Raw genomic sequence first — 12751 nt, 5'->3', positions numbered from 1 at the left:
AACAGGCTAGTAATAGGGGTGGCAACAATTTCGGCAGATAATTTTAGAAAGAAAGGGTCCAGATTGTCTAGCCCGGCTGATTTGTAGGGGTCCAGATTTTTCAGCTCTTTCAGAACTTCAGCTGAATGGATTTGGGAGAAGGAGAAATGGGGAAGGCTTGGGCGAGTTGCTGTTGGGGGTGCAGTGCTGTTGACCGGGGTAGGAGTTGCCAGGTGGAAAGCATGGCCAGCCGTAGAAAAATGCTTATTGAAATTCTCAATTATGGTGGATTTATCAGTGGTGACAGTGTTTCCTATCTTCAGTGCAGTGGGCAGCTGGGAGGAGGTGTTCTTATTCTCCATGGACTTTACAGTGTCCCAGAACTTTTTAGAGTTAGTGTTGCAGGAAGCAAATTTCTGCTTGAAAAGCTAGCCTTGGCTTTTCTAACTGCCTGTGTATAACGGTTTCTAGCTTCCCTGAACAGCTGCATATCACGGGGGCTGTTCGATACTAATGCAGAACGCCATAGGATGTTTTTGTGTTGGTTAAGGGCAGTCAGGTCTGGGGAGAACCAAGGGCTATATCTGTTCCTGGTTCTAATTTTCTTGAATGGGGCATGTTTATTTAACATTGTTAGGAAAGCATGACACGTTATCCATACACACACACTCTACGGTCTCACGGCCACTGCGGCTGGGACTTTCGTCCCACTTACGGATCTTGCAGGGGAACACCCCCCACTAGAGACGTATCCTACATGGAACCTACCCTACACTGTAGTGTCACCCACAGAACTTGCAGGGAACTAGCTCCACTCGGGACCTATTCGTACGGAACCTACCCGTAACCCTATATTTCTATGGATCTTGCAGAGGAACACCACCACTTGGGACCTATACATACGGAACCTACCCTCCCCCGATATTTTACGACTGGTCGTAACACGATGGGACTATTGAATAAATGTAGGCTTTCTATGTCCGTGTCCTATAAATCGTTCAGCCTACGACTCTCATCTTCCCAAGATGTCAGAATGAGTTGTAACAGGTGTAGGAACTGTGTCTACCTACCTTGTTTTTGGTGCCGGCTCCTGTTTCACTGATTCGGACTCTTTAGTTCGACTGTAAATCGTGGTGAATCCTGCCGACAACGCCAACCGTTAGGTTCTGAACAAGCAGAAGCTCAAACCAAGTTTATTCACCCACTGGGTCATACAGCTGCAAAGACAAAGACATGTTTACACAAACACATATATTTATACCCTCCTACGAGGCAGAGTCAACTCCTTGCACATATTGACAGCCACTACACCTCTGTTGCTAGTCAGGAACTGAATTGGCTCCTCTCACTGGTGTACTCATGGCCCTGCCTGATGCTGGAATCTTCGTGGGCATGGCAGTGTATGTGTGTGGGATTGGACTGTTCCTTCTCACTTCATCTGACCTGATCTCGGGCCGAATTCCTCGCTCCTCCCTAACCCACGACTATCCTACCTTATCAGTGACTGAAACCAGACTGTTGCCCTTTGCCTCCCTCCTTAGGAGCCATGAGATGTAACAATAACATGTTTGACAGAATGTACACTTTCTGCACTCTTGTCTCAGTCAGTAACTTCTCATAAACTTAGTTCCTGTCCACCCTCCATTGACCCCAACATATACATTTTTTGTACATATACAGTAATCAAGAAGTTCTAGTCTGGTAACATGACTAAGTATATTTCAAGCTAGAATCCAACAATAGTGACAGAATCACACATTACTTCCCAAGCGAAGTCCATTCTTTTAATCTCCTATAGGTGGTTGTAGCATAGCCTCTGAATGTCATAGAGACAAACCAAAGATATCCCATATGCATCGTACTCACGGCTTTCCCCCGCGTTTTACAACTTGTTTCTAGCACAAACATTGCGTTATAGATCACTTTATATAATCTGTTTTTTTTGTGTGTTTTATTTATTTTTAAAGAAAATATTAAGCTAGCAAGGGGTAGGCGTATGCTTTTAGCCATTTTCTTTAACAAAAGCCACATCAATTCGAGCCCTGGTTTTAACTTAATACACTAAGCTCTTCACTGACACAGATATTTAAGGAGTGCATGGTGACTGAAGGACTTGGCTGACAGTCTGTGGATAGTAGACTATAATTTCATCTGTCAAACAGGTAGGCCTACTTCTTATATCTTGAATAGGAAGAAAAAGGCTCCAACACAAAGCCCTCTTGTTGTTAGTAGCCTAAAGTCAAATTAAAATGAAGATTGTTTAAATTAATTAGGCCTTCTTGAATTAGCATTTCAGCACCCATGCACTGTCAATCTCCACAGCTGACACTTCTTTGTAATGTAAGCTATGTAAATTACTTGACAAAGGCTTATTGTGAGGTTAGTAACTCTGATAAATAGCTTAATTATGGGCAACGAAACATTGTTTTTTATTAAAATCAATTATAGCAGTAGCAAGCTTACCTCCGGTCCTCATTCTCATCTTCACGCTCTTCCTCTCAAACTGAACAGGACATCAGTAGGGCTGGTCAGCGCACACACAAATATAGCATTTTGGGGACGAAGCTTTTGACTTGCTTCCTGAAGTGCCACCTTACACAGCACAACCATTGGTTAGGCTGCACAAAATACTATAGGCCTACACCAACAAGAGCAGGGCTCATGATTGGGACAGCCTATCAATTGCAGTGTGTAATTCAACTCTCCCTCGCTCTCTCTCACTCTACCGCACCTGCTGTCATGCTATGAAAAGCATTTACACCTGAGGTGCTGACCTGTTGCACCCTCTATAACCACTATTATTATATGACCCTGCTGGTCATCAATGAACATTTTAACATTTTGAAGAACAATCTGGCCTTAATGGCCATGTACTTTTATAATCTCCACACAGCATAGCCAGAAGAGGACTGGCCACCCCTCGTTCCTTTCTAGGTTTCTTCCTCGGTCCCTGCCTTTCTAGGGAGTTTTTCCTAGCTATCGTACTTCTACATCTGCATTGCTTGCTGTTTGGGGTTTTAGGCTGGGTTTCTGTATAAGCACTTTGTGACATCTGCTGACGTAAAAAGGGCTTTATAAATCAATTTGATTGATTGATTGATTGAGAGTGTAGCTTATTTGTACACCATCCCAGCAGCACAAAAACTTAGGAAGGAAGTACATTTTCTTCGAAATATGATGTTGCCCTGTGCTTTTCCAAGTGTGCTCTTCATGTAGCCTAGGCCTATAGTCTATGGATCATTTTATTGAGACTACAGTAGTGGCACTTGATATTGCACGCCCAGCAGAGAATCAGGGATGAGGGGCATCATCAGGCACACATCCAGATATAATAAGCAACTCATTATCGAACACTGAGCAATACACTTAGAAAAAAGTGTTCTTTGACTGTCCCCATAGAATAAACATTTTTGGTTCCAGGTAGAACCCTTTTTGGTTCCAGGTAGAACTCTTTTGGGTTCCTTGTAGAACCCTCTGTGTAAAGGGTTCTACATTGAACTCAAAAGGGTTCTGCCTGGAACCAAAAAGTGTTCTTCAATGGGTTAGATAGCAACCTTTTTTCTATGAGTGTATGACATTGAATCAATTCCAAATTACATGACCCTCCCCTGGACTAAATAAAAAAATAGTAAACCCTCCCCCTGACTGAAATTGAAAAAGCATGCCCCTCCCCCATTTTCCTCAGGGTAACAATAGTGTACATTTTGACCGCTTCCTTACAGTATGGTGGAAAGGTTAAGAGCACTGGTTATTCAGTATTCCGAACCAAAGCCTATTCTCCTTTCTGGGTTTTATTCCCTTTCCAAGGCATATATTTAAGCGTAAAGGGAATTAAAGAATTGAGGCTTGACTGACGAAAGATTAATGGCATTCATTTCCCCCTTTTATTTTTTCAAAGTAGCAGAGAATTGGAACCACATGTAGTATTTGGCATTTCTCTTGGCCCGATTCTACAGTACTATAGACGTTGATACACAGCAGGTGTGACAGTGGTACAATATCTACAGACTAAAAACTGAAAGTCTGGAACTTTGTAGGACATTCCTGGAGTTCTGTTTGCCTGAAAACCCTAGAAGCCTAATAACACAGTTGGGGGTTTGATTTTGATGAATTACCTGTATGGACACTTGGATAAACAATTGTTAATTCATCAGCATGCCTTGTATCAAAACTATTTTATGCCACGTATTGGAAATATGACACTTGTCAACACGCCAGCCCAGAAATAATGACACACCAAAATGAAATGAGGCATGTTGTGAATCTGAAGTTACGGATATGAAATGGCCCTGTGTGACTGACTGTCAGATTATGCTAATATGATGAAAAAAAGACAAGGTGTAGAAAAGGTCCCAGGCTGTGAAATGCCTTTAGTTTCATACCAAAGAATAGACCTTTAATTTGTAGTTATCCTAAAAGGTTGTCACTTTAAATGACTGCTGAAAGGAGTAGTGTGGGAACATAGTGCTGAAGAAGACCTGTTTTTACCGCTAGCAACCATCCCACCCTTCATCAGCTGTACCTAGCCTGAAGAACGTTTATGAATACAGACCCTGGAACCAAGCATGTATACTGTATAGCAGTGGTTCCTAACTCCAGTCCTCCAGTACCCCCAACAGCACACATCGTTGTTGTAGCCCCGGATAAAAACGCCTGATTCAACTCATCGATGGCTTGATGATTACTTGGCGTGTTGAATCAGTTGTGCTTGTCCGGGGCTACAGTTTTAGGTGATCCTCTAGCCCTGTCCTTGTTCCGTACCCACAAATCCACAGAGGCTGCCAGTCATACCTAGAGGTCCTCATCTGTCTACACCTTCAGCTGACACACATTGCTGCTGGCTGCTGCTACTCCCAGCTTCCTCTGTCTGCCTGCCTGCCTGTCTGTCTGTCTGTGTCTGTCTGTCTCCAAGTCCGACCCCCCCCTCTTCTAACCCCTTTCCTTCCCTCTCTCTCTCCTCGCCAGTGGACCGCATCGTGGGCTTGGACCAGGTGGCGGGCATGGCGGAGACGACGTTCGGAGCCACCTACAAGACCAAGAAGGGCATGTTCCGCACGGTGGGCCAGCTCTACAAGGAGTCCCTCACCAAGCTCATGGCCACCTTGAGGAACACCAACCCCAACTTCGTCCGCTGTATTATCCCCAACCACGAGAAGAAAGTGAGTAGTATATCCTGACATACTTTACATGTCAGTCTAACTATACCAGGCCACCTGTTCTATACTAAAGCCCACAGAAGGGGCGAGACTTGAATTGATCTCTTAACTTCAGGGTTTTCTCTGAGTATATATTGCTAGACCTTCTTTAGACACAAGGTTAATAGGTAATAGTCTTTGCTTGTACACCTGTACCAGTTTTTGTATTATTTATTTACAACACTTCACTTCATCACTGTCAGGCTGGTAAGCTGGAGCCCCATCTGGTTCTGGACCAGCTGAGGTGTAATGGAGTTCTGGAGGGAATCCGTATCTGCAGACAGGGCTTCCCCAACCGCATCGTCTTCCAGGAGTTCAGACAGAGGTAACCACGGAAACAGAACACATAACTATTGTGCTTGTGTTCTTTATCTTCACTGTGAGCAGACTAGACTGCCCTCACTTACAGTGATCTCTGGGTATATGCCCGTGTGTTAACTCCTAAAACCTCTCTATTTATCCGAGGTACGAGATCCTGACCCCTAATGCCATACCCAAGGGCTTCATGGACGGGAAACAGGCCTGTGAGAGGATGGTAAAGGGCTTCCAATGTTATCTATTAATTAACTAACACAATGAGCAAAAGTGTTGAAACTCATGAAAATATGAGTTGTGTCAATGCACCAGCCTGTTTAAAATGATAGAAATAACAAACAAAAAATATCTGATTTGCATGCTGACTTCCCTCATTTACTCGTATTCTCCTGTGTATTGTAACAGATCCGAGCCTTGGAACTGGACCCCAACCTGTTCCGTATCGGCCAGAGTAAGATCTTCTTCAGGACCGGAGTCCTGGCCCACCTGGAGGAGGAGAGAGACCTGAAGATCACTGACATCATCATCTACTTCCAGTCTGTCTGCCGCGGCTACCTGGCACGCAAGTGAGTCATTAGGATTAATTATTGATTCATAACTTAATTCATATTTATATAGCCAGACCTTCCAGACTTCCAGACTTCAAATCACTTTACATAGTAAGTACCATGACTCAGCAGCCCCACTGTCTGTCCCCTATCACTCAGTCAAGTAGGTTTAAATGTCCACCTCATTACTGAGGCATGTTCATGCCCTTTGATTTCAATGCAACTCACAAAAATGGGGCATAAGTACAGATAAGTTATGAAGTTGCTAAAACTGTATAATGTCAAAATGATACTGTATGTGTTATGTTTTGGGAGACAGCTGTGGCCAAGTTAAGTAGCTAAAGTAAAGCTGTATGTGATATCAGTCTCTTAATTATGTCTCTCCTCAGGGCGTTTGCTAAGAAGCAGCAGCAGCTGAGTGCTCTGAAGGTCCTCCAGAGGAACTGTGCTGCCTACCTCAAGCTGCGCCACTGGCAGTGGTGGAGACTCTTCACCAAGGTGAGTGGGGGTTTTACTGATGGAGCGTGCCGTGAGACCACATCTACACCCTCTGTTAACAGGATGCATATGACCATTTCTCTACACCTTATCCTATTCCCTTCTTCCATTCCTCCCTCCCCTGACCTTGATGGGACCCTCCTCCTTTTTCCCTTCCAGGTGAAACCTCTGCTCCAGGTGACCCGGCAGGAGGAGGAGATGCAGGCCAAAGACGAGGAGCTGGTCAAGGTGAAGGAGAGACAGAGCAAGGTGGAGGGAGAGCTGGTGGAGATGGAGAGGAAACACCAACAGGTGAGTTACTACCTGGAGCTCTACCTGATCCCCTTACCATGGTTCTACATCTCAATTTAGCTATTCTTCTGAAGTATGCACTGCCGAAGATAAAACAACATGTGAACTTACTCCAGCCATTGTTAATGTAGTTGGCTTCCATAGTTCATGCTGTGTAGTACTAGTTTGGCCACTGGGTTTGAAAGTTGAGTAGTACACTCGTAAAAGGGTTCTGCTGTTGTCCCCATAGGAGAACCATTTTTGGTTCCAAGTATAACTATTTTGGGTTCCATGTAGAACCCTCTGTGGAAAGGAGAGGTCGACCGATTAATCGGCATGACTTCAAGGTTTCATAACAATCGGTAATCGGCATTTTTGGACGCCGATTACATTGCACTCCACGAGGAGACTGCGTGGCAGGCTGACTACCTGTTACGCTAGTGCAGCAAGGAGCCAAGGTAAGTTGCTAGCTAGCATTAAACTTATTTTATAAAAAACAATCAATCAAAAAAGCACTGTCATTACTCCAATGTACCTAACCATAAACATCAATGCCTTTCTTAAAATCAATACACAAGTATATATTTTTAAACCTGCAGTTATTTAGTTAAAATAAATTAATGTTAGCAGGCATTATTAACTAGGGAAATTATGTCACTTCTCTTGCGTTCTGTGCAAGCAGAGTCAGAGTATATGCAGCAGTTTGGGCCGCCTGGCTCGTTGCGAACTGTGTGAAGACCATTTCTTCCTAACAAAGACTGTAATTCGTTTGCCAGAATTTTACATTATTATGACATAACATTGAAGGTTGTGCAATGTAACAGGAGTATTTAGACTTAAGGATGCCACCCGTTAGATAAAATACCAAACGGTTCCGTATTTCACTGAAAGAATAAACATTTTGTTTTCGAAATGATAGTTTCCTGATTTGACCATATTAATGACCTAAGGCTCGTATTTCTGTGTGTTTATTATATTATAATTAAGTCTATGATTTGATATTTGATAGAGCAGTCTGACTGAGCGGTGGTAGGCAGCAGCAGGCTCGTAAGCATTCATTCAAACAGCACATTCCTGCGTTTGCCAGCAGCTCTCTTAAATTCTTTTTTTTTTTTTAAATGCTTGAAGCACAGCGCTGTTTATGACTTCAAGCCTATCAACTCCCAAGATTAGGCTGGCAATACTATAGTGCCTATAAGGTATATGAAATACAAATGGTATAGAGAAAAATAATTCCTATAATAATAACTAAAACCTAAAACTTCTTAACTGGGAATATTGAAGACTCATGTTAAAAGGAACCAGAATGAATTCCATCTAAACCAACATTAACTCATCAACTGTGTGTGTGTGTGTGTGTGTGTGTGTGTGTGTGTGTGTGTGTGTGTGTAACCATATGTTCTCATGTTCTGAGCAAGGAACTTCAACATTAGCTTTTTTTACATGGCACATATTGCACTTTTACTTTCTTCTCCAACACTGTTTTTGCACTATTTAACCAAATTGAACATGTTTCATTATTTATTTGAGACTAAATAAATATTTGTATTTATGTATTATATTAAATTAAAATAAAAGTGTTCAGTCAGTATTGTTGTAATTGTCATTATTCCAAATATATATATAAAAATCGTCCGGTTAATTGGTATCGGCGGTTTTGGTCCTCCAATAATCGGCGTTGAAAAATCAGTCGACCTCTAGTGGAAAGGGTTCTACATGGAATCCAAAAGCGTTCTACCTCGAACCAAAAGGGGTTCTTCAAAGGGTTCTCCTATGGGAACAGCCAAAGAACCCTTTTTGGTTCTAGAGAGCACCTTTTTTGTAGACTTGAGGAGATTTGACCTTTCGACATTCTAATCGAATAACATCTAGAAAAGAAGCGTAGGTAAACTTTGCTCTCTATCTTCTGTGTCCCCCACAGCTCCTAGAGGAGAAAAATATCCTTGCAGAGCAGTTGCAGGCGGAGACGGAGCTGTTTGCCGAGGCGGAGGAGATGAGGGCCCGCCTGGCCGCTAAGAAGCAGGAGCTGGAGGAGATCCTCCACGACCTGGAGTCCAGAGTGGAGGAGGAAGAGGAGAGGAACCAGAGCATGCAGAACGAGAAGAAGAAGATGCAGTCCCACATCCAGGTCAGAGAGAGAGACCCATATATGCACATATGGATGCAGCATGGACACACACACGCACACACACACACACACATTACACACACACACACACACACACACACAGTTGATGAGTTAATGTTGGTTTAGATGGAATTCATTCTGACTAAAACTATTGGTAACTTCAGCATTGCAATACATATCCTTGCGCTGAAGATACTGGGTGTCTCTGTTGTTTGAACGTATGTCCATTGTCTATCCATAGGATCTAGAGGAGCAGTTAGATGAAGAGGAGGCAGCCAGGCAGAAGCTTCAGCTGGAGAAGGTGACAGCCGAGGCCAAGATCAAGAAGATGGAGGAGGACATTCTACTGCTGGAGGACCAGAACTCCAAGTTCCTCAAGGTCAGAGAAGAGGGCACACTTAAGACTAATTTATACATTCTGCTTCCACATCATCCAACCATCTGCTAGGTCCTCTCGAATAAAACCAGAATAGGCATTATAGAATGTCCCCTTCTGTCCGCACCAACGCTGAATGTGGAACCCTGTGCGTTTGATTGAAGCGGAAAACATAAATGAGGGATTAGACTTGTATAGAGCCCTGAAGGGTACAGGGGATAGTAGAGATGTTTAAAATTATCTTAATCTGATACAAATTATTTATTAGAAGATGTCATGAAGGGGACGCTAAAGAACCACATGCGGCTCTGAAGCCACACATTGCAGATCCCTGTTGTAGAAAACATCTCTCCTCTCTCCACCCAACAGGAGAAGAAGTTGCTGGACGACCGTGTGGCCGAGATGACCTCCCAGCTGACGGAGGAGGAGGAGAAGGCCAAGAACCTGGGCAAGGTCAAGAACAAGCAGGAGGTGATGATGGTCGACCTGGAAGGTAAAGGCTTCACTGTGGCTCTTCCTCGATTGGTCTCCTCGATTCCTTGCTCTCTTTCTCTCATTGGAGGAGAAGGTCCAAGGTCCTTCCTGTCAGGCTTTCTTCTCCAAAACCTTTTGATGATGCAAGGAATCCAGGAAAGACTAGTTGTGGAATGGCAGACGTTCAACTGCATATAATAACATTAAAATAAGACTACAGACTGGATAAGATTAAGACTTCTCTGGTAGTGTGATTCTGCGTATGCATAGGAATTCCATTTCAGTTCGGACCACAATGACTTAATGGTTTACCAAGCGGAAGAATCTGGTTACTACTGCTTAAGTGGAATGTTGGAGTGGATACTTTTGAGTGCTGGGCCAACATCTATTTTCATCGTTTGGTTGACCCCACTGCCCCCTCCACCTTGTGTGTGTCTGTCTGCTTACGTGTGTGTGTGTGTGTGTGTGTGTGTGTGTGTGTGTGTGTGTGTGTGTGTGTGTATGTGTCAACAGAGCGCCTGAAGAAGGAGGAGAAGACTCGCCAGGAGCTGGAGAAGGCCAAGAGGAAGCTAGACGCTGAGACCACGGACCTCCAGGACCAGATAGCTGAGCTGCAGGCCCAGATAGAGGAGCTCAAGATCCAGCTGGCCAAGAAGGAGGAGGAGCTACAGGCCGCTCTGTCCAGGTGAGATACTCCCCCTCCAGCCCCAAAATGGATTCTCAGGAACGTTCATGGGTTGTGTTCAGTTTGCATCATACAAGAGAAAATGTTTTGAAACGGTGAAATCAAATGAAATGGCGGATGTACCATGTGAACGCTACCTGGATCAATAAGGGGAATTGATGATGACTAGATAAGCTTTGCCCACCATGCAAGCCTGTACCGTGCATGTTGCCTGTTCCTATGGCAACCGGCCCAACCTGCCCGGCCACCACTGTGGTCCAGTAAACCATACCGGCTAGATGTGCACCCACACATATACTCCCACTTCCATCGCCTGTCCCCATAGCAACAGTCCACTCTACAGGGCCCAAGCAGTTGAGACCCAGCGGGCACACACACACACACACACACATACATTAAAAATACCACAGTTTACTATAGAGTACTACAGTACTTACTATAGAATTGTGTAGTATATTATAGAATACTATATTACACACTGTAGAATCCCTCGATTGTGTGTAGAACTTAGTATAGAATTGTGTAGTATACTGTAGAATACTATAGTAAATACTACAGTATACTACAAACCACAAAAACACTACAGTCATGTTCACAAAAGTACTACAGTTACACACTATATTACACACTGTAGTATACCTCAATCATGTTTAGTACCTACTATAGAATGTTATAGTATACTATAGAATACTATAGTAAATACTACAGTATACTACAGACCACAAAAACACTACAGTCATGTTCACATAAGTACTACAGTCCACAAAAAAAACTACAGTAATGACTATGGTATATACACAGATTTGCAGGTGTTATAGTAGGTGCAGCAAAATGCTTATGTTACTAGTTCCAACAGTGCAGTAGATTGTAAATACTACAGTAAAGTCTGCAAAAACACTACAGTGAATACAATATTATTTAACCATAGTATACTATAGTATTTTTTCATATGGGCACATACCCTCATGTTGGCTTTGACCTAAATATTTAAAAGCAGCCACACAGTCCAGCTGCTTAGTTGTTCAGTAGCATCGGTTCACTCTAAACTAAACTAATGCCTTCCTTAGTGCAGTGCGTGCTGGTATGCTGGCTATCACCCTCACTAGAGTCATTTAATACACACGCACACTCTGAGGCAGATTGATAGAGATTGATGATGTGCTCCATCCAAGTCTCTCACTGCATTTTCCAACGGAAAGGAAAAGGAATCTCAGCTTGGGCATGGCAGCCATGACGGATCGTCTCACACCTCAGAGGGAATTGGTCACGGAATCTGTTTGCGCTTCACAGACGCTTATTTTTAATAGCTTCTGAATAGGGCTGCTGGACTCAAGGAAAACATTACCAGATATGGCTCGAAAAAGACCTGTCTCTTGGAAGAAGGAGAATGAGTGTCAACTTGCATCCAAGCATTACCTCAATTTAGCTTGATTGTTCATTTAACAATCTTTGTAATCCAAAGCCAATTCAGACCTAATTTAGTGGAAAATATTCATGAGCAACGCATTTGGTGTCACGTTCAATTAAGTCCCTTTTGATTAGGGAAACTGAGACCACATACTAATGAGCTCCTCCTCTGGCTACAACAGAGGTCATTGGCATGAAGGGGAAGTCCAATCATTTAGATGTGGCGAAATCAGGTGGTGACTGTAGCGAATTCAGGTGGTGACTAGCGAATTCAGGTGGTGATTAGTGAATTCAGGTGTAGACTGTAGTGAATTCAGGTGTAGACTGTAGTGAAAACAGTATCCCCTAAATGACCTTCTGAAATCATCACATGGTCATAGGTTAGTTGATTAAACCGTTACTTAGGCTACAGTATTTCAGTTGGAATTTTATGACTGTTTATAATTGTAGGGCTATTGAATTACCATAGTCTGGACAGTTGCTATTTGACTATAATGACTCATTAGTAGCTATATTGCTATCCATGGATTCATCAGTGTAATACCTAATTGGACATGGAGTCATTATTTGGTCCTGTCTAAGGAATGCAGGCAGGGCTCAGGAGTCAAATCAAAGTGTATTGGTCGCGTACACAGATTTGCAGGTGTTATAGCAGGTGCAGTGAAATGCTTTTGTTACTAGCTCCAACAGTACAGTAGAATGTCTCTCAAATACAATACACATACACAAATAATGAATAATCAAAACAAGAAATGACAGAATGAGTCTAATTAACAATCCAGGGTTGGATATGTTAGAGTGAGTATGTGTCAGAATCCATAATAATAATAATAGTTTAATCTAGCCTGACTGCCAGCAACAACACATATTCAATCT

General features: G+C 43.0%; 1 protein-coding gene across 3 annotated transcripts in view; it reads left to right on the top strand.

The window, feature by feature from the left end:
- Positions 1–12751, top strand: part of LOC115103705 (myosin-10) — a 95546-nt gene that overhangs the window by 64953 nt on the left and 17842 nt on the right. For all 3 annotated transcript variants that reach the window (XM_065006216.1, XM_065006215.1, XM_065006214.1), the window contains 10 exons: positions 4945–5138; positions 5378–5499; positions 5640–5709; positions 5895–6055; positions 6427–6535; positions 6695–6826; positions 8727–8933; positions 9175–9312; positions 9679–9802; positions 10297–10468. In XM_065006216.1, the coding sequence (XP_064862288.1) occupies positions 4945–5138; positions 5378–5499; positions 5640–5709; positions 5895–6055; positions 6427–6535; positions 6695–6826; positions 8727–8933; positions 9175–9312; positions 9679–9802; positions 10297–10468 (1429 nt within the window). The remainder of the gene's footprint in view (positions 1–4944; positions 5139–5377; positions 5500–5639; positions 5710–5894; positions 6056–6426; positions 6536–6694; positions 6827–8726; positions 8934–9174; positions 9313–9678; positions 9803–10296; positions 10469–12751) is intronic.

The sequence above is a fragment of the Oncorhynchus nerka genome, linkage group LG21 (assembly GCF_034236695.1).
Source record: "Oncorhynchus nerka isolate Pitt River linkage group LG21, Oner_Uvic_2.0, whole genome shotgun sequence".
NCBI lineage: Eukaryota > Metazoa > Chordata > Actinopteri > Salmoniformes > Salmonidae > Oncorhynchus > Oncorhynchus nerka.
Note: the sequence above shows the minus strand (reverse complement) of the source record. Positions and strands in the feature narration are given on the sequence as shown.